Raw genomic sequence first — 22,824 nt, 5'->3', positions numbered from 1 at the left:
GGAGTAGGGTGCCATCGCCTTCTCCGTTGAGGGGGTGAGTATTGTGCAAAGAACATGTCTTACAAGCCAAACAGCATGCTTGGGGTTCACTAACTCACTGAGCTCACTAGGCAGGGTGTAGGTTTCATGCCACCATTGTTTTATTGTTTGGGGGCATGTCTCGTGCTTCTGTTGCATGGTAATTTAGTTGCTAAGCAAGGTAACTTGATTCCACTGTTAAGCAAGCCAATCTGGCTTTGATGCAAGTGATTTGTTCTGTTTTATAAGTCAAGCAAGGGCTTGCCAGGTGAACTTGCTTGCCAGTGCAGGAGATGTAAGAGATGTGGATTGGATCCCTGGGTCTGGAAGATTCCCTGCAGGAAGACTTAGCAACTCACTTCCAGTATCTTGACCGGAGAATCACATGGAAAAGGAGCCTGGCAGGGTACAGTCCACAGGGTCGCAGAGTCGGACCGATGTGACTGAGCATGTACACATGCACAAGTCAAGCAAGCCCGCACTGTTTCAGAATTTTCCCATTACTTTCTTCAGTGATCATTAATCTCATTGTAGTCTCCCAAAGTCCTCTAAAGTTCCATCTCTATCTACAATTCCCTCATGGGGTTTCTAAGCTAACTATCTCAGTCATGTCCAACTCTTTGTGACCCCATGGACTGTAGCCTGCCTGGCTCCTCTGTCCATGGGATTTCCCAAGCAAGAATACTGGAGTGGGTTGCCATTTCCTCCTCCAGGGCATCTTCCTGACCCAGGGATTGAACTTGTGTCTCCTGAATCTCCTGAACTGGCAGGAGGATTCTTTTCCACTGAGCCACCTGGGTAGCCCTACTTCCCATTAAAAATATACTTATTTAATTCTATGATGAAAAGAGAGTTGGTACCTGGTTTTTCAAAAAAGTTTTAGGGAGTCAAGCAAAATTGTGTGCTGCCCATTGAAACAGGGCGTGTGACAATTTGACTCGGACAGTAGGAGGGGTACTCAGCATTGAGGCGACTCCTGGAGAGAAACGGGGTACTCTGGCAAACAGAGGTAATCCAGTGGGTCAGAAAGCCACGCCAGTTCCCCAGTAGTGGGATGGCAGGAACCAGCCATCTGGTGGGGTCTCGATGTGGAACACTGGTTCCTGAGTAGAACTGGGAGATAATCAGGTTTTCCAGAAGGGACCCTGGGCTCAGGGAGCCAGACGGGGATCCAAGAGACTCAGGAAGCAGACTCAAAGTGAGGGTTGGACTAGCAGGGGATGAGTTCATGCTGAGTTCCTGTTCATCTGGGTTTCCTTAGGCCAAAAGGAACCAGTTCCATAGACTCCATGTCAATGGACATCCTTGGGGACTTCCCTAGGAGTCCAGCGGTTGGAACTTCACCTTCCAATGCAGGGGGTACAAGGTCTATTCCTGGTTGGGGAGCTAAATCACATGTGCCTCACAGCTGAAAAGCCAAAACATGGAACAGAAGCAATGTTGTGGCACATTCAGTAAAGACTTTGAAAATGGTCCACATAAGAAAAAGAACCTCTCCCCTGGAGGCTAGGCCTGGCTGAGGGTTCAAGGGCATAGATGGTCACTGGAAGACATGAGAGGCTGAGAACCAGGTTAGGCCTGGCAGAAAGACCAACAAAGCAACCAACTGCAACCACAGCAATCAACTGCAACCGTAGCAGTTCTACTCTGAACTGTGCATAGAACCCTCCAAAGTGGGAATAGCTCACCATTTCAAAGAAGCAGAAACTGAGGCTCAGGTTGACTGAGACCAAGGTGGAGCTGAATTGTGATTCCTAAACAGTGAGGCTTTTTCTAGTAAAGTGGGTTCCTTCAGCCCCAGCACAACTCCCCACCCCCCACCCCACCCCCACCCCCACCATCCCTACTCTCATCTTCATCCCACACTCCTGCTAGATACATTTTGAACCCAACTCACTCACCTAAGCCCAGCATTTATCCCTGAGTCACAGAGGTGCCTTTAATATCATTTATATCTCAGCTCTGGAGCCCTTTGTGTTGAGAAGCAAGAGAAGATGCTGAGAAGTCTTCCCGGGGAAGCTCTGCCTGCTGCCCTGAGACTGTGCAGAGGTCTCAGGGAACACAGGGCACAGCAGTGATCCTAACACTCATTCTCCAGCATCCTTCAGGGAGGAGGGTCCCAGACTGAGGGTTCTGACTCTGCTCCTTCTGCATCTTGGGCCCCCACCTGAGGGTGCAGGAGAGGATCCCACTTCTTAGAAGTGACTTACAGACCTCTCTTTCCAGATCCTTAAGCAAGAGAGCACACTACCCAACAGGTTCAAGTCCTGCAACAGAGGGATTGTGGCTCCACCTGTCATTCCAGGAGAGCAGGAAAATCTGTGTGGTCTCTAAATGAATGAATCTCCAAGTGGGGCCTGAGAACTTGTTAGAAAGGCAAATTCTTAGGTACAACCCCAATCTGTGGGTCAGAAACTCTTAGAGTGGGGTCCAGCTCTCAGGGTCTTAATTTCTTTCCCAGCATCTTAATCTTAACCAGGCACATCTGATGCACACTGGCTTTGGAAGCCCCTTGGGAAACCATACTACTTTGAAAATCTGTTTCCTTGGATGTAAAATAGGTATTATCAGTGTTTTTAGTGCAAAGGATATCTTGAGGTTAAAAGAGATAATTCCTAAGGTCCCAGAGTTCCTGGTTAAATGTCACTGTTATCTCGCCAGTTACCCCTCTAAGAGCTCAAGCTGTTTCACAAGAATGTAGAAATCTGGGGCTTTCCTGGTGGCTCAGTGGTAAAGAATCTGCCTGCCAATGCAGGAGACATGGATTTATTTGATCCCTGATCCAGGAAGATCCAGGCAGGCTGGTTCCAAATTGGTTCAAAACGAACGTCAAGGCTGTATATTGTCACTCTGCTTATTTAGGTTCTATGCAGAGCACATCATGTGAAATGCCAGGCTGGATGAAGCACAAGCTGGAATCAAGATAGCTGGGAGAACTATTAATAACCTCAGATATGAAGATGACACCACACTATGGCAGAGAGCGAAGAACTAAAGAGCCTCCTGATGAAAGTGAAAGAAGAGAGTGAAAAAGCTGGCTTAAAACTCAACATCCAAAAAACTAAGATCATGGCATATGGTCCCATCACTTCATGGCAAATAGATGGGGAAACAATGGAAACAGTGACAGATTTTATTTTGGGGGGCTCCAAAATCAGTGCAGATGGTGACTCAGTTCCGTTCAGTTCAGTTGCTCAGTTGTGTCTGACTCTTTGCGACCCCATGAATTGCAGCACACCAGGCCTCCCTGTCTATCACCAGCTCCCAAAGTTCACTCAGACTCCCGTCCATCCAGTCAGTGATGCCATCCAGCCATCTCATCCTCTGTCGTCCCCTTCTCCTCCTGCCCCCAATCCCTCCCAGCATCAGAGTCTTTTCCAATGAGTCAACTCTTCTCATGAGGTAGCCAAAGGACTGGAGTTTCAGCTTTAGCATCATTCCTTCCAAAGAAATCCCAGGGCTGATCTCCTTCAGAATGGACTGGTTGGATCTCCTTGCAGTCCAAGGGATTCTCGAGTCTTCTCCAACACCACAGTTCAAAAGCATCAATTCTTCGGCGCTCAGCTTTCTTCACAGTCCAACTCTCACATCCATACATGACCACAGGAAAAACCATAGCCTTGACTAGATGAACCTTTGTTGGCAAAGTAATGTCTCTGCTTTTGAATATGCTATCTAGGTTGGTCATAACTTTTTTTCCAAGGAGTAAGCGTCTTTTAATTTCATGGCTGCAGTCACCATCTGCAGTGATTTTGGAGCCCAAAAAAATAAAGTCTGACACTGTTTCCCCTGTTTCCCCATCTATTTCCCATGAAGTGATGGGACAGATGCCATGATCTTTGTTTTCTGAATGTTGAGTTTTAAGCCAACTTTTTCACTCTCCTCTTTCCCCTTCATCAAGAAGCTTTTTAGTTCCTCTTCACTTTCTGCCATAAGGGTGGGATCATAGAAAAAGCAAGAGAGTTCCAGAAAAACATCTATTTCTGCTTTATTGACTATGCCAAAGCCTTTGACTGTGTGGATCACAATAAACTGTGGAAAATTCTGAAAGAAATGGGAATATCAGACCACCTGATCTGCCCCTTGAGAAATTTGTATGCAGGTCAGGAAGCAACAGTTAGAACTGGACATGGAACAACAGACTGGATCCAAATAGGAAAAAGGAGTACGTCAAGGCTGTATATTGTCACCCTGCTTATTTAACTTATATGCAGAGTACATCATGAGAAATGCTGGTTTGGAAGAAGCATAAGCTGGAATCAAGATTGCCGGGAGAAATATCAATAACCTCAGATATGCGCTACAGCCATGAAATTAAAAGACGCTTGCTCCTTTGAAGAAAAGCTATGACCAACCTAGACAGCATATTAAAAAGCAGAGATATTACTTTGCTGACAAAGGTCTATCCAGTCAAAGCTATGGTTTTTCCAGTAGTCATGTATGGATGTGAGAGTTGGACTATAAAGAAAGCTGAGCGCTGAAGAATTGATGCTTTTGAACTGCAGTGTTGGAGAAGACGCTTGAGTCCCTTGACTGTAAGGAGATCAAATCAGTCAATCCTAAAGGAAATCAGTCCTGAATATGAATATTAATTGGAAGGACTGATGCTGAAACTGAAACTCCAATACTTTGGCCACCTGATTCAAAGAGCACTGGAAAAGACCCTGATGCTGGGAAAGAGTGAAGGCAGAAGAGGAGGACAGAGGATGAGATGGTTGGATGGCATCACCGACTCGATGGCCATAAGTTTGAGCAAGCTTCGAGAGGTGGTGATGGACAGGGAAGCCTGGAGTGCTGCAGTCCATGGGGTCACAGGGTTGGACACGACTGAGTGACTGAACTGAAATGAATGCAATGACACCAATAAAATGCATGAACGTGATGGGGAAGTAAGTTCAGATTACCCTATCTACAGTTTTCTCTTTATGTTTCCAACCCCTGCACTCTCCAGGGTCTCTTCCTCTCCTTATTTCAGGTGTCAGTGCCTATCTGAGAGCCCCAGGACAAGACTTCACCTGGGAGATTGTTAGAAATTCAGAATTTCCCCAGGAAGCTTTACAACATTCTAAAAGTGATTGACTGGGTCACGGGTGTTTGAGAAGGGCTGCCCGGGGCTCTGTTTACTAAATATTCTTGGGGTTTCTGCTTTAGGAATTCCCTGAGGGTCTGATTACAATCTCCCCATATGATTCTTATGACAAAGTAAATTTGGAATCTAGGGGTTCACCTTCTCCTTAGGATCCGAAAAAAAACCCCAATTTTCACCCCAGGATGGAGCTTTGGGGCATTCATCTTCTGGCTCTTTTTGTTGAATGGAACTTATGGCATTTGGGAGTGGACCACCTTTCCAACGTCTACCCTTAAGAGAAAAATATTTAATTCCAAGAGTTCGAAAGGAAATAAAACAAATTCTCTTCTTGTTGCTAACATCCAGTACCTGAGATCAGAACCAGTAAAATGGGGATTAGGGGGTCAAGGTCCGGGATTAGAAGGGACGAGCCCCAGCTGGAAGTGCCCACAGGTTGGTGACCGGGTGGGTCCTTTTGACACCCTTGGGCTGTGGCGCCCCACCGACTGAATGCGCGGGTGGGCCCGCGCCCCGCAGCGCTGAAACCGAAGTAGGGAGAGGTTGGATTGAGCGCTCAGCATTTTCCCCACAACTGCCGAATCCCACGAGCCTGCCAAGCTCCCAGCCAGCTCTCTAGGGATGCACCCCCGACCCCCTACGCCAGCCAGAGCCCGCCCGCTCCCAGCCCCCAGACAAGGGCGCAGTTTACCAGTGGGAACCGCCTCTGGCCCACCGACAACAGGAGGACGGCCGCATTTTTTTTTAAATGCCATCAAATTCAATATTTACAAGAACAATCCCATGTTTGGTGCTAAAATGACTGGCCACACAGGAAACAGTTTACTTCTTATAAGAAGAAAAACCCAAGCTTGTGCCTTACTCTTAAAAAGAGAGAGAGAATAATAAATACAGTTTAAAAATTACCCCCCAAAATCGCTTATTGCATGCGCCCCCTTTCCCTCTTGTCGAGGAACAAATAGAAGCCAACTTTGCCGGGACCCATCGGCGGGTCCTAGCAGCCCCCGCGTCTGTGGCCTTGTAACTTTAAACCTGGCCTGAGGTCATCGTTTTCGCGCTGGCCAAACACAGGCAGGGGGCGGTCCTAGCGAACCCGAGACTGGGACCACCTTAGCGCGCGGACTCACCCCGCCCTCGCCCTCGTCGGAGAGATAAATGCTGACTCCGATCCGAAAGTTCCCAACTGCAAAGTTTGCTTCTCCGGCAGCTGTTGCTAGCTAAGTAACTTGGGGATTCCCTCCCTCGCTGGGACTCCGTTTTCCAGGCCCCACGTCTCGCGCTCCATCAAGGGAAGGCCCCTGGCTACGGAGCTTTTTCATCTTTCCCCAGCCCAGAAACTAGCTGCTCGGCCCCCCACCCCAAAGAACAAGTCAGCTAAGAAAAATGTGGAAGGTGCCAGTTCTGTTCTTCATTTTGGGAAGTGCATCGTTCTGGGTCTTGGCAGAAGGAGGTAAGGCCAGCGGGCGGAGCTCCCCGGGCAGCTAGCTGGTGGGGACGAGCGAGCCGGGACTTGCGGGTTGCCGGGGCCTGGAATGTGAGGTTGCCCGGGGGAGCAGTGTGCGCGCCGGGGTCTGGAGGCCCCGGGAGAAGGAGAGACGGCGGCTTAGCCGGTGCCAGGTCCCAGGCAAAAAGCTGAGCGGGGTGCCAGGGAAGGACCCCGAGTCCACAGGTAGCAGGTGGGGAGCAGAGGGTCCCTCGGGGGCGACCCACCTCCTGCCAACCCTTCCTGGCTCCCGAGAGACAGAAGGCTAGCAGCCAGGCGCCTTCCACTGGCGGTGATGGGATTTTCTCAGGGCTGTGTATTGGAGACATGCTCATGGCCTCAGAAGTACTGGCCCCTTAAAACTGTGAGGGTTGGGGATGAGGGTGGGATATCCCTGTGCAGCGACGGCCTCCCTCTGGGGGCTGCCAGTCTGTAAGACAGCACGTTGGACACACTCAGGGCCCGGTCAGGGGGGATTCGTTATCCTCTGTGGAGAGGGTAGTGTGTGGGCGTAAGAACTGAACTGGAGGGTCCTGAGTGCATGAGGGAGTGGCCCATTATTAACACTGATGTTTAAGTTCCTTTGGGGCCACGTGTGGAACTTGGCCAACAGTGTCAATGACCGCGTGTTGGTGACTCCTTAGACCTTCACTTCTCTAGAGCTGAGAATGAGGACACTGCTTGCCCATCACTCTCATTATCTTGTCCTTCTTCCCTCTTCTTACGTCTCCTCCTCTTGCCCCTTGCTGCTGTGTTGGTAGCCTCCAGTCACATTGGTCAGTGTTTTCTTTTTCTTGGGTTTTTATTTTGATCTGTTTCCACTGTAGAATATAAGCTCCTGTGGACACAGCTGTGTCTTCACCTTGATCTCCAGGGCCAAACAATATCCGGCCCTTAGTAGTTGCTCACTGAATGTTGGTTGAAGGCATTGTAAGCTAACTAGGGATCTTTGCAGTTGAAGCTTGAGGAAATGAAACTCTTTTACATTTTGCAAATTGAGGATGGAGGTAGCCCTGGAGCCAGAGAAATCCTGCTTGAAGGGAGGGGCTTGAAGGAGGCCTCCACACAAAGACTATAATACCAGCTCCAGCCAGTGAGTGATTCAGGGTGTGTTTCCCTGTGTGCGCTGCTTGGAGACTGAGGTGCTCTCTGTGCTGTGCATGTGTGCTCAGTTGTGTCCAACTGTTCTGTCAGCCCATGGACTGTAGCCCAGCAGGCTCCTCTGTCCGTGGGATTTCCCAGGCAAGAATACTGGAGCAGGTTGCCATTTCCTCCTCAGGGGATCTTCCGGACCCAGGGATTGAACCCGAGTCTCCTGTATCTCCTGCAATGGCAGGCGGGTTCTTTACCCCTGTGCCATCTGGGTGGGAAGCCCTCTTTTTGCTGGGTGGTGAGCTATTCATGGTGGTCCTGTCTTTGGAACTTCTCTCTCCAGAGCAACATACATGGCTCTGCATTTCAGTTACATTTCATTTTTGGCCAGACTGCAAATGACACCATTTTGTGCTCAGCAGGGCAAGATGTGGGAGGCCCCCAAGTTGAGCCTCGTCCCAGCTCTGCTCAGGAAAGAGGGCCACTGGGTGGCATCCTCTCCCCTCCCCTAGCCTTCCACCACCCCCACCCCGCCCCCCCGCCCCCGCCGACTCCCCTGCAACCCCCTTGCCCCAGGGAAGAGTTTAGCTGTAATTATCTTTAAGCCAATTCTGAATATCAAAGGTACTCCTAAAAAGAAGTAATAATTTAAAAAAAAATAGTTGTGGCTGAAAAACCAGCCACTTCTGGTAATAGCAACTCGATTGGGAAAGACTGAAGCACCCTGGCCCTGTCCCCGGGGGCTGTGTGTCAATGCAGAGTTACTGGGCTGCTGGCTAAGAGTTGAGGCCCAGGAGGGGTTTTGTCTGAGGATAATGAGCGAGGCAACTTGAATATGGATGAATAACTTCTTTGAGCTGAGCCATTGTGGGCTCTTGTCGGGGAGTTGAGCTAGGGGTAATTATGGTGATGAATTTTATTATCCTTCTCTTCGGAGTCTACTCCCTACTGGGCTTCCCTCTTCTAAAATTATAATCTGGTTCAGTTGTACAATCTGGTCCTCTGGGTTGAGATGTCCTCTGGGTCTCATGAGATATTAGTGGATTTAAAGGAGCTCAGTGGTCCACACATCTGGCATTTTCCTCCACTGTCAGGCCCCACCTTCACTCTGAACTTTCATCCAAGACACGTACACAGGTCGCTCCGTAAGATCGTTTATTTTGTGAAATTCTGCAGGCTGCTGCTTGCTGAAAACTCACGTGTGCTTTTTCCCGGACCAGTCCACCCAGGATTAATCATGCGATGAACACATTTCCCTGTGCTTTCCCCAAAACTCTTGCCAGTTTCGGAGGCTTGGAAATCTTCACGAGTTGCTAAGAGTTTTGTTGCACTTAAGGTATCTCAGGTCTGTTAGAGCCTTCTCGAGGGAGGCTCTGATGACACTGGCATGTGAGATCCAAGATAGCATTTAATATATGAAAGCACGTTTCTAAAAAGTATCCTCGCTTGAGAAGGCTAAACTGGGACATGGCAAGAGGGAGGAACCCAGGCTGATCAGAGGTACACGGCGGCCTGCCCCCGCTTCCTCTGGCCTTTGAAGTGAGTAACCAGTGAGTAAGTCTATACTGAGAATTACAAGGACCCCCAACCTTGGCATGAAGGTGGATGGTGTGACCGAGCGGGAGGGACACCACCTCTCTCCAATGCCCATCCCCCACCACATGCCAGGAATGTCATGGTTCCCTCATTAAATCATCATGCATCCTTAAATTATACATTATTATCTTCAGAATATGCCAGATTCCAAAAACAGGCCTAACTCCAAACCTCAAGCTTTTTTTTTTTTAACCTGCATTACACATTGGGGGGAAAAAAAAAGGTTGAACTTGAAATTAAAGGTTAACCTTGCTTTAAACTCCTTAAACATGAAAACAAAAAATTTTCAAGGTATATAAAGTTCTTTACATTTGATACTTACCGTAATATTCCTTTTAGAATGAAAATGTCACGGTACATTAAAATAGGATTTGTTCATGCTTTCCCCAAATAGAAACTCAGCATCTCCTGATATGCTGGATATGAAATTCTAAGCACTTTTGAGGAAGGCACACCTAACGTAAAGCATTGCACTTGAGTCCTTACCAGCAAAACGATGAACGTGTGCTTTAAATTCCACTGGCTTATCTGAATATTTGTCATATTTCTGGCTTCCAAGAACAGGCGTGCCAGGTTACAGCTTGTGGAAATATTATGGGGGAGGATGTTGAGAGAGGAGAGGCTCATATAGCTGGCAGTACCTTTGTGAGACTTGAAGAAGTTAAATCAACTCCTGTAAGGCTCTCTAAGGACCCTCCCACTCCTTGGGTATTCCAAAGAAATACTCAGTGAGAGTGTTTTGTTGGAAGAAAATCAAATGAGTGGGGTCATCGGGTGGGCTACAGAGATAAATCTTGGGATTCCCACAGGGGTGAGCAAAAGAGATAAAACACCTTTAAAAAAAATTAAGTATTTATTTTTGGCTGCGCTGGGTCCATTGCTGGACCCTAATTGCTGGACTATGCTTTTCTCTAGTTGAGGCAAGCCAAGGGCTACCCTCTAGTCACGGTGCACAGGCTCCTCACTGCAGTGGCTTCTCTTGTTGCGGACACGGGCTGTAAGGTGAGCAGGCTCAGTGTTGCAGTCCCCGTGCTCAATAGTTGTGGTGCACGGGCTTAGTTGCTCTGCGGCATGTGGGACCTTCCCAGATCAGGGATCGAACCCATGTCTTCTGCATTAGCAAGCTGATTCATTACCACTGAGCCACCAGGAAAGCCCTAAAAGCACCTTTTGATTGGAGTTCTGAATCCTTTCCCTACTGATTTCCTAAAACCTTGGGGGAAAGGGAAGTGATGGGGCATTTTATCTGAGGGTTATGAGATGGAGCCAGGTTAGGGAGCAACTGGAATTCTGCCACCTTCATCCAAGGCAGGAAACTGAGGTGACTGTTTTCCTTCCCTCGAAACTCACCCCAGTGCCCACCAGCCCGCCTGCTCCTGGCGGCCAGTCCAGGGCAAGCGTTCCCTGGAGCTTCAATGGGTGGGGACAGATGGGTTTTCCCGATTTTTCACCTGGCCCAGTGCCTTTGCCTCAGGAACTGCTCAGAGGAGATGGGTTTAATCCTCTGAGGGAAATTTGTAGATCTGGCCACTTCATATACCTACTTGTCTGAGGAGCTGCACACTGAAATTGTCAGGACAACACTAAATTTTATATGGGGGCGGGAACCCCACAAAACACAAAAACAACAAATTTAGCAATAGGATAATCAGCCTTCCGGAAGGTGACCTCTGTCCAGAGGGTCAGTGTTCCAGATAGTAAAGAGAGAATGTCACTGAGCCCTGGGGGAATGGAAATGATTGTCACTGTTACATTTGTAGCAGATAGGGAAGGGCCTCTAGAAGATGCGTCAACATTACTAATGAGAGTATTTCCGTAATTTATCACGCTGTCTTCATCTGGGTGTTGAAACACGACTTACTTAAGCAAAATTGTGATCCAATGAATGGTATCCTGCCTGGAGGAGTTTGTCTGCCTAGAATCTAGACAGGGAGGGGAAAGGAGTAAGGACTAGATGGTGTGAAACTTGTCCTGCCTGAGGAATGCGTTTAGTTAAATATTGACTGAGTAACTTCTTTGTGAGTCAGGCAAGGTAAACGGTATCCTTGCTAACGGCTACGGTAAGGTGTCCTGTCTGGTGGCTGAAGGGTTCTGGTCTCAGTCCAAGTGCCCCTAGAACTGTTCTGTCACAGACTGGAGATGTTTTCCCCCTACGTGCCCTTAGTCTGTGTGCAACAGACAGCATTTCAGGTATTTCACTCTTGAGAAGGGCATGCCTGGGATAACAAATGTGGGCAGAGACCACTGAAGAACTATTTCCTTTTGTCCATAAGCTATTTGAATTCCTGGACTCATAAGATCGTGGCTAGGGAGATCAGTCCTGGGTGTTCATTGGAAGGACTGATGCTGAAGTTGAAACTCCAATACTTTGGCCACCTCACTCTAAGAGTTGACTCATTGGAAAAAACCCTGATGCTGGGAGGGATTGGGGGCAGGAGAAGAAGGGGACAACAGAGGATGAGATGGCTGGATGGCATCACTGACTCAATGGGCATGAGTTTGAGTAAACTTTGGGAGTTGGTGATGGACAGGGAGGCCTGGTGTGCTGTGATTCATGGGGTCGCAAAGAGTCAGACACGACTGAGCAACTGAACTGAACTGAGGGAGAAAGGATTTCATGTGATCTAGATCACCCTATAATAAGATTAAATTTCTGAATCTGTGTAACTAAAGGAACTAGATTCTGGATGTGCAGTGTTCACAGCATTAACTGTATATTAGCATTGGAATGTGAAACTGTTAGTTTCTCAGTCACGTCTGGCTCTTTGTGACCCCATGGACTGGAGCCCACTAAGCTCCTCTGTCCATGGGATATCCCAGGCAAAACTACTGGAATGGGTAGCCATTCCCTTCTCCAGGGGAATCTTTCCAACCCAGAGATCAAACTCAAGAGATCAAACCCTGCATTGCAGGCAGATTCTTTACCATCTGAGGCATCAGGGAAGCCCAGTAAATGGATGTTATTGTTGTTCAGTTGCCCAGTTGTGTCTGACCCTTTGCGACCCCATGGACTGTAGCACACCAGGCCTCCCTGTCCCTCAACATCTCAGGAGTTTGCCCAAGTCCGTATTCATTGCATTGGTGATACTGTCCAGCCATCTCATCCCCTGATAGCCTTTCCTCCTTCTACCCTCGATCTTTCCCAGCATCCAGGGACTTTTCCAATGAGTCAGCTGTTTGCATCAGATGAACAAAATACTGGAGCTTCAGCTTCAGCATCAGTCCTTCCAGTGAGTATTCAGGGTTGATATTCCTTAAGATTGACTGGTTTGATGTCCTTGCTGTCCAAGGGACTATCAGGAGTCTTCTCCAGCACACAGTTCGAAGACATCAGTTCCTTGGTGTTCTGCCTTCTTTACTGACCAGTTCTCAACCCTATGTGACCACTGGGAAGACTATAGCCTGACTATACAGATCTTTGTTGGCAGAGTAGCATCTCTGCTTTTCAACACACCATCTAGGTTGGTCATCGCTTTCCTGCCCAAAAGTAACCGTCTTCTGATTTCATGGCTGCAGTCACCGTCTGCAGTGATTTTGGAGCCCAAGAAGAGGAATCTGTCACTACTTCCCTGCTTCTATTTCGTATGCAATAATGGGGCCAGATGCCATGATCTTAGTTTTGTTTTGTTTTTTAATATATTTAGTCTTAAGCCTGCTCTTTCATTCTCCTCCTTCACCCTCATCAAGAAGCTCTTTAGTTCCTCCTCACTTTGTGCCATTAGAGTGGTATTATCTGCATATCTGAGGTTGTTGATGTTCCTCCCTCCTCTCTTAATTCCAGCTTGTAACTCATCCAGCCCAGCATTTCTCATGATGTGTTCAGCGTATAGGTTAAACAAACAGGGTGACAGCAGACAGCCCTACTTCTTTCTCAATCTTGAACCAATCAGTTGTTCCATACAGGGTTCTAACTGTACGGAACTATATAATATATAATATAATGTTATTATAATATAATAACATTGTGTGTGTGTGTGTGTGTGTGTGTGTGTGTGTGTGTGTGTGTGTGTGTCCTGTGCTCAGTTGTGTCCCACTCTTTGGGACTCCATGGACTATAGTCTGCCAGGCTTCTCTGTTCATGGAATTTTCCAGGCAAGAATATTGGTGTGGGTTGCCATTTCCTCCTCCAGGGGTTCTTCCTGACCCAGGGATCACACCCGCTTCTTTTGAGTCTCATGCTTGCCAGTCAGATTCTTTATCACTGCCTCACCTAGGAAGTGAGTGCTTAGTGTCAAGCACTTTGCAAGCCCTACTTGATTAATCCATCCAACATAACTTGAAGATAGGAACTATTTGTATTTTATAGATAGGTAAAGAGGCTCAGAAAGATTCAGTAACTTACACACAGAGCCAGAGCTAGTAAATGACAGTGGTGAGACTTGACTCCAGGCAGTCCAACCCCAGAACCCATATCGCTAAACATTCAGCACAACAGCCAGCTATTCTTAGATTGAGGCTGCCAAGGACTCTCAGAGTTGTCAGCCAGTTGATTTCTTCAAGCAACTTTGACAGCATAACATCACAGTTATTTGCTAGACACATAATTCAGATTGAAGAACTAGACCTATATTGGGGTACCTAGTTAAAGGACATAATCCCTGTCCCCGTAAGCGTTTATAGAGCACATATCTTAATAAGAACTTTAAGAGTTAGAAAGGAGTCATACATGGGATTACGGTTCACACAGGGAAGCAAGGCAGGTGTCTGTGGCATATACAGATAAGAACAGAAAAAGCGGTGTAAAACGGCATGTCCTGTGTGACACACAGCATTACCAGATGCAGGTTTGGAGATGAGATTCTTGTGGGCCTTGGGAACTGGAAAAACCCTTCGGGGGAGGATGGGACTTGATCTTGGTGGTGAAAAATGGTGGGGTTGGTTGGACAGGGTGGTAGGGAAGGGCATTCTAGGCAGGAAGGAATGCTCAAGCAAATGCACAGAAATTAGAACAATCTGGAGTTTGTGTGGGAAAAGGTATGGGCGTCCAGGGCGGGGAAAAGCCATGGAGGCTGGCTGGAGTCAAGGGTGTCGAGTTGGGGAATTGCAGGAAATCTGTTGAGAGAAGGCTGAATCCAAGGTGAGTGTGAGCTAAACCTTTTCCTGTAATATAGTCAAATGGGAGCAGAGTGGGCCATGAATAGTGGCTGTCGGGGGGAAATGTAATGATAAGGGCACCACATGGGATTGAATCTAGTTTATGGGCAACTAGTCTGGGGGGAAGGGGAGAATCAGGAGGTAGAGGGACTAAGTGTAATGACAACACACGGGAGAATGAGATCAGATTTGGGGGAATGAGAGCCAGCAAGACTTACAGCACAGTATTTCCAGGCTTCTTTTTTCGTTTGTTTTTTGGGCTTTGCTGGGGCTCCCTTGCTGCACACAGCCTTTCTCTAATTGTGTCGAGCGGGGGCGACTCCTTGTCGCAGTGCACGGGCTTCTCATTGCGGGATCTTCCCGGACCAGGGATCAAACCTATGTCTCCCGCACTGGTAGGCGGATTCTTATTCTCTGCCACCAAGGATCCTCCAGGTTTCTTATTATTCTTTCCTCATTTCCCGATTTCTTATTCACATCTTATAACATTCATCACTATATTAAAATTTTTATTGATATGTAATTCTCATGTTGTAAAATTAACCCCTTTAGAATAGACAGTCCAGTGGGTTTTAGTATATTCAGAGTTGTGCAGCCATCACCACTGTCAGTTTTAGAATATTTTTATCACCCCTTCCTCCAAAACCCCAAACCATTAGCAGTTGTCCCCATGTCCCCCCATCTCCCCCAGCAACCACTAATCTGCTTTCTGTCTTTATGAGTTTGCTTATTTTAGATATTTCATATAAATGTCATCATATAGTACACGGTGCTTTGTGTCTGGTTTCTTTTACTTAGCATGGTGTTTTCAAGGTTCATGCATTTGTAGCATGAGTCTGAATTTCATTCCTTTTTATAGCTGAATAATACTCCATGGTGTGGCTAATACTGCATTTTTCTTATCTGTTCATCCATGGATGGACATTTGGGTTGTTTCCACTTTGGGGTTATTATGAATAATGCTGCTATAAACATTCATGTACAAGTCTTTGTATGGACATGTGTTTTCATTTCTCTCAAGGATACATCTAGGAATAGAATTGCTGGGTCATATGGTAGCTCAGGGACTTCCCTGGTAGTTCAGATGGCTGATAGCTCAACTGATAAAGAATCCACCTGCAATGCCGGAGACCCCGGTTTGATTCCTGGGTCAGAAAGATTCCCTGGAGAACAGATAGGCTACCCACTCCAGTATTCTTGGCTGGAGAATTCCATGGACAGAGCAGCCTGACTGGCTACAGTCCATGGGGACACAAAGAGTAGGACATGACTGAGCGACTTTCACTTTTACATGGTAGCTCTAGGCTTTCCAGGTGGCTCAGAGGTAATAGAATCCTGCAATTCGGGAAACATGGGTTCAGTCCCTGGATCTGGACGATCCCCTGGAGGAGGAAATGGCAGCTCTAGTATTCTTGCCTGGAAAATCCCATGGACAGGAGCCTGACAGGCTACAGTCCAAATGGTTGCAAAGAGCCAGACACGACTGAGTGACTATGCACACACACACACGCTCTGTAGCTCTTTGTTTAACTTTTTGTTGTTGTTCAGTCACTCAATCACGTCCGACTCTTTGCAACCCCATGAACTGCAGCACCCCAGGCTTCTCTGTCCTACACCGTCTCCCCGAACTTGCTCAAACTCGTGTCCATTGAATCGGTGATGCCATCCAACCATCTCATCCTCTGTTGTCCTCTTCTGCCTTCAATCTTTCCCAGCGTCATCTCTTCTAATGAGTCGGCTCTTCACATCAGGTGGCCAAAATATTGGAGCTTCAGCTTCAGTTTCAGTCCTTCCAATGAATATTCAGACCTGATTTCCTTTAGGATTGACTGGTTTGATCTCCTTGCTGCCAAGGGACTCCCAAGAGTCTTCTTCAGCACCACAGTTCTAAGGCATCAATTCTTCACTTATCAATTAACTTTTTGAGGAACTGCCAAACTGTTTTCCAAAGTGGTTCCATTTTACATTCCTACCAACAGTGCCAAAGTTCCAATTTCTCTATATCCTTGCCAAATCTTGTTATTTCCCATTTGGTTGAGTGGTTGGTTTGTTTTTTTAAAATTGTAGATATCCTAATGGGTATGAAGTGGTATCTAATTATAATTTTGATTTGCATGGCCCTAATGTCCAGTGACATTGTACAGCTTTTCATGTGCTTAAAGACCATTTATATATCTTCTTTGAAGAAGTATCTAATCTTGTTTTCTCATTTTAAAATTGAATAGTCATTTTTTATTGTTTAATTCTGTATGTATTAATATTTTGGGTACTAGACCTTTATCAGACTTAGGAATTGTCAGCATTCCTCCCACTCTGTGAGTTGGCTTTTCAATCTCTTGATAGCATTCACTGAAGCACAGATTTTAAAAACTGATGAAGTCCAATTTATCTATTTTTTCTTTTGTTGCCTCTACTGTTGGTGTTTTATCTAGGAAGCCATTGCCTAATCCAAGGTCACAAAGATTTACTCTTATATATTCTTCCAACAGTTGTATGGTTTTAGCTCTTACATTGAGGTCTATGATTCATTTGAAATTAATTTTAATGAAGTAATCGTGGTGTGAAATAGAGGTCCAACTCCATTCTTTTGCATGAAGAAGACTAGTTGTCCCAATACCATTTGGTTGAAAAGATGATTCTTTCCACTGAATTATCTTGATACCTTTGTCAGAATGATTGCCCATAACACATGTACCCCAATGTTCATTGCAGAACTATTTACAACAGCCAGGACATGGAAGCAACCTAGATGTCCATCGACAGATGAATGGATAAAGAAGTTGTAGTGTATATATATATATATATATGATGGAATATTACTCAGACAAAAAAGGAATGAATTTGAGTCAGTTCTGGTGAGGTGGATAACCCTAAATCATATTATTCAGAGTGAAATAAGTCAGAGAAAAAAAAATATCATGTATTAATGCATATGTATGAAATCTAGAAAAATGATACTGATGAACCTATTTGCAGGGCAGGGATGGAGACGCAGACATAGAGAATAGACTTGTAGACACAATAGGAGAAAGAGAGGATGGGACAGATTGAGAGAGTAGCAGTGAAACGTGTAATTGCCGTATGTAAAATAGGTAGCTAGTGGGAAGTAGCTGTATAACATGGGGGGCTTAACCCAATGTTCTTTGACAACCCAGAGGGTTGGGATGGGGGGTTGGTGGGGGGGAAGATCAAGAAGGTTGGGACATAATCTATACTTATGACTGATTCACATTGTCCTATGGCAGAGGCCAACACAACATTATAAAGCAATTATCCTCCAATTAAAAATAAATTTAAACAGTCACTTTCCCAGAAATGTGTGGGTTTATTTCTGGACTCTCAATTCTATTCTATTGGCTTATACATTTATCTTTATGCCAGTACCACATGGTCCTGACTACTGTAGTAGTACTTACTCTTTGTAGTAAGTTTTGAAATTGAGAAGTGTTAGTCCTCCTCTTTATTCTTTTTCAAATCACTCTGGCTGTTCTTATCACTGTACTTTAACTGTCTGATATATATCTCTCGCTCCTTAGAGACGAGAGGAGGACCCATCTTATTCAGCACTTAAAAGAACATATGGTTGGTAAAAACATTTGGCACGAGGAAGAGGGGAAGAAACCCAGCCTTTTGGCAGGAATGACAAGAAAGCAGGTGATAGAAATCAGATTGGAGGGATGAGAGATAAGGAACCAATTTGATGAGAAAGAACAGTAAGTTATGCACTCTCTTATAGACACAGTGAGTTTGGGGTAATAGTAAGACATCTAGTCTGATGTAACTGATGGGTTCCTGGGGAGAAACTCAGCTAAAACAGCACAGAAATAATAAGCCCTACTTTGCTGCCTGAATTCCCCATTCATCGGAACAAGGGGAGAAAGATGGCAAAGAGGGTCAGAAGAGTATTATTTTTAAAAAATTTTACCGAAGCACACTTCAAACTCCCAAACCAGGCTTCAGACCAAGGCCAAGAGCAGTCAGTGGAAACACAGCTACATCCTGTACATTCCTGGAGGGCCTCATCCTCCTGGGCTCACAGCTGAGCTGTGTGCAAGCTGTATGCGTGGATGGTGAGGTCAGAGCCAAAGGGGCTTCTCTTTTCACTCTTGCGAAATCAGGGCCTGCTCAGCTGACAGCCCTGCATGAATCAGAAGCTCGGTTTCCGAGCAGATGGTGAGGGTTTCCCAACACAGTTGAGATGCTGTGTTCCAGGCCAGCACTTCTAAAGCCTGCCTTAGTCATTTGATTATTCAAGTATTAATAACTAAGTAGTTCTCCCTAAGAGGTGGCCTCCTGGCCAGGTTCCGGAAAAGTTAAACAAGAGCGTTGATTCCAGTCTTCAGCACTATGGACTCATTTCCTCCTTTACTGAGAACACTCTGCTTTTGGTTAAGAGAGAGACCTTCCCTCAGGTTGAGTAATCTTGATTGAGGTTGTAACCAACAACCTCTAGTTTTAACATTTGAAGAGGGGTCCTGAGCCCTGTTTGCAGTTGGAGTGAGTGGATAAGCTGATTCATTCTCCTCAGTCCTATAAAGTGTAAATACTCATCCATTCATTCAGCTATCAGAGACTGCTAGCAGGAAGAAAGTCTTGAATGCAGAGTTATCAAGACCCTGGTGCTAAGAAAGATTGAAGGCAAAAGGAGAAGAGGGCAGCAGAGGATGAGATGGTTGGATGGCATCACCAACTCAATGGACGTGTTTGAGCAAACTCCGGGAGATGGTGAAGGACAAAGGAGCCTGGAGTGCTGCAGTCTGGATAAAATAAAAATAGCTAGTGGGAAGTTGCCGTATAACACAGGGCGCTAGTGAGTTGAGTGTACATGAATTAAGCTTGCAGAGTTAGACATGACTTTTAGCAACTGAGCAACAGCAACACCAGTTTAGAGGAGGGTACTTCCTCCTGACACCTTGGTGGGGGGTGTTGGGAAGGAGCGAGCGGTCTCTGAAGAAAGAGATGTTTTACCTGGAGCATAGGTAGGGTCTGGATGGGCAGTGATGGAGTTGAGTTGGGGAGGAAAATGAGTGGGAGCTGTGGAAAAGTGACCAATACGCATGAGGGCTGTGTTACACAGTGGTTAGAACCGGGGATTTCTCTGGAGTCTGACAGATCCTGATGTGTAACCCCTGCATCACCCCTTGCTGACTACGTGGGCAGCTTACTCTCAGCCCCACCATCCTCATTTACAAAATAGGGACGATGTTAGTTTTCAAGGCTTTTTTGAAGATCAAAAGAGAGTGCTTGGCACAAATGTTTGGTCACCATTATTAAAATACCTGGGGCTTCCCTGGTGGCTCAGTGGTAAAGGATCCACCTCCCCAGGCAGGTGAATGGAATGGCAACCCACTCCAGTATTCTTGCCTGGGAAACCCCACGGACAGAGAAGCCTGGTGGTCTACAAAGAGTCGGACACAACTGAGCAACTAAACAACAAAAATTAAACTAATTTCCTCATGGGAATTAACTGGGAAGATTGGTAAAGTTTACGCAGTAGGTCTCAATTCCTTTCCCTCCATCGAAGGGGAAAGAATGGATGTAGTTGGAGACATATCTTATGGGCTGTGAGCCTGCACCTTCCACCTGCCAATGACTTGGCGTGAGTCCTTCCTTCTGAAATGAAACAGGAGTCCCCAGCCATCGCCAGCCCCTCCCCTTTCTTTATTGCTGTGCTCAGCTGCAGAGACTTTCAGAACACTACCTTCAACTTTGGGAGGTGACCCAGAGGGGTGACCCCACCCACAGCCCAAAGAAAACTGCTCCCCCCTGAAAGGCATCCTTGGGGCATTGAGCACAACAGCCCCTTCTCTGAAGTCAGGGGATGGTCGCTACTCCAAATATTAATGTGTAGCGTTTCTTCTGATTTCTCTAGAGGAACTAGTGACACTTGTCTGATCTCTGCAGCCTTGACATGTTTCTCTTGATTTTTATGGGAGAGGAACACATTGCCGATGCCAGCAGTGAGCAGTCTCAGCCCTGTGTTGGAGGGACTGACAGGACCGGACACAGTTAGTGGGCAGGCTGCTGCTCATTAAAAATCAAAGAGCAGAGCAGCAGAGTTCATCCTTATAGGAAAAGTATCCTATTTTCAGCCCTGCTGTCTCTTTCATCAGGAGAAGGCGTTTGACAACTCATGGGTGAAGCACAGGGGACAATGGCAGGAATGTTATAAGGGATAACTCAAAGGAAATCTCCTGTTTGGTTAGAAGTGTACTCGTTCAGTCAGTCACTCAACAAACCCCTACTAAATACTTAACCTATGGTGCCAGGCATGGGGAAAAGGGGATGGTATGTGCTGTGATTAGTACTGTACTGCCTGGAGGAAAATTAAGAGTGCGTTCATCCCTGTGGAATGCTGAGTGGTGGGGCCAAGCCCTCTTGGAGTTGCCTAGATTTTCCTTGTCCAAACTTTGATCCACTAAGCAATTTACCAGGATCCTTGGAAGGGGTGGAGGTGGGTGGGAAACCCATTGACCATATCAGTGATTGTACTGACCACAACCCTGGGTCTGCCAGGAGTTGACGATCAGATGTAGGGCCCTGGATTAGCAAATGGCTTTAAGGCTGGCTGTACAAGGTCTGGATGTGGGCCAGCCTGTGAGACCAGAGGGGTCACTCAAGATGTGATAAATAAAAGCGAAGTCCAAATACCTTTTATTCCGGTTGCAGAAACCCAATTCATGGTAATTTAAGGGAGCACTATCAAACAGCTATTTGGGACGTTCTGAATGAAGATGACAGATAGTATAAAGATCTGAGTTATCTTGGAGATCACGGTGGGTGGTCTGCAGAAAGTTGGAAAACATTGGAGATTGGCACCTCCCTGCAGTTTGGGGTGTGTTTGTTTTCAGGCTTCTGAGCACAGTTTCGAAACATGATAGAAAAATAATACGTAAAAGCCTGTGCCTGGGCAAAAAATGAGAAGCAGACTTTTTGGTTTTGTTTTCTGCATAGATGTTTTGACCTCCCTCTAAAAACATTACGTTCTCCCAAACTTCATTGGAATTATTTGTTTGTAAGCTATCTTACAGTTTTTCCTACCGGGAAAATCCAGAACTTCCTAGGATGTTGCAAGAAAAGAAAAAGAGCATTCTACTTCTCTATGGCCACAAAAGTCATTCCAAGGCCATGCCGTCATCCATCTTCAAAGGGTTGTTTGTGCATTTACATGCTGGAGCAGCTCAAGATGCTAGAAAATCTAGACAGCATGAAAGATGTCTTAATCTACCAGTTTTCTTTGAAAGCCTGAGGGTAACTCAGCTTGACTTCTTTTAAAATCAACTTTCCCACTTTAATCTCCAGCCGCTCAATTCTGAAGCTTCAGGTCAACAGAAAGGACCACAGGGAACTTCTCCCTCACGTGGAGATGGAAAGTGGGCAGACGCTCTTTGCCAAAACTTAGGAAGGAGACTTGGGAGGCTGTCCTCATAAGACACAGTGGAATCCCAGACTTAGAGAATGAGCTTGTGGTTGCCGGAGGGAAAGATGGCAGGAAGGGATAATTAGGGAATTGGGGATGGACAGGTACACACTGCTCTATTTAAAATGGATAATCAACATGGACCTACTGTGTAGCACAAGGAAATGTGCTCAAAGTTACGTGGCAGCCTGGATAGGAAGGAAGTTTGGAGGAGAGTGAAGACACATTTATGTATAGCTGAATTGCTTTGGTGTTCACCCAAAACTATCACAACATTGTTAATTGGTTATTGTTGTTCAGTTGCTGAGTCATGCCCAACTCTTCGCGACCCCATGGGCTGCAGCATGCTAGGTTTCCTTGTCCTTCGCCATCTCCCAGCGTTTGCTCGAATTCACATCCATTGAGTCGGTGATACTATCCAACCATCTTATCCTCTGTCATCCCCTTCTCACTCTGCCTTCAATCTTTCCCAGCATCAGGGTCTTTTTCAATGAGTCAGCTCCTTGCATCGTGGCCAAAGTATTGGAGTTTCAGCTTCAGCATTAGTCCTGATGAATACTTAGGGTTGATTTCCTTTAGGATTGAGTTCTTACCGCCCTCCAAAAAAAGCACGAGGTAAAATCTAGTAAAGGACTCAGCACCGTATGGGAACAGCCTGCTTTACTCAGTTCATCCATTCATATTCTAAATGTTGTTATCCACAGAATGGCAACAGACGGTAAAAGTCTCGCCTCTGAGGTTTCATGCTTATTTCCGTTTGTTGGGATAGTGACTTTAGATGCTTTCCAGTTAATACCTGTCCAGTTCTTTCCCTTCCTGCTGCTCTGCCCTGGTGTAAGCACTGCCCACTTCTGCCTGGACAACAGTCTAAGTGATGCTCAGCTTCAGTCTGACGCTGGCACCTTCCCCAACACCTACATCTATTCTGTGGCACTAGAGTGGCTCCTGAGGCTGGAGTTAGGTCCTTCCCACACTCAGAGCATCTTCTGGCTATAAAATTAAGTTCAAATCAAAAGCCCTTCGTACAGAATTCCA

At 46.3% G+C, this 22,824-nt stretch overlaps 1 protein-coding gene across 1 annotated transcript in view; it reads left to right on the top strand.

The window, feature by feature from the left end:
• Positions 1-6,197: 6,197 nt before the first annotated feature.
• PDPN (podoplanin) overlaps positions 6,198-22,824 on the top strand; it is a 35,152-nt gene continuing 18,525 nt past the window's right edge. Inside the window, exon 1 of the mRNA XM_027565351.1 lies at positions 6,198-6,554. Within this exon, the coding sequence (XP_027421152.1) occupies positions 6,488-6,554 (67 nt within the window). The 5' untranslated portion in view covers positions 6,198-6,487. The remainder of the gene's footprint in view (positions 6,555-22,824) is intronic.

The sequence above is a fragment of the Bos indicus x Bos taurus genome, chromosome 16 (assembly GCF_003369695.1).
Source record: "Bos indicus x Bos taurus breed Angus x Brahman F1 hybrid chromosome 16, Bos_hybrid_MaternalHap_v2.0, whole genome shotgun sequence".
In the NCBI taxonomy this organism is placed as follows: domain Eukaryota; kingdom Metazoa; phylum Chordata; class Mammalia; order Artiodactyla; family Bovidae; genus Bos; species Bos indicus x Bos taurus.
Note: the sequence above shows the minus strand (reverse complement) of the source record. Positions and strands in the feature narration are given on the sequence as shown.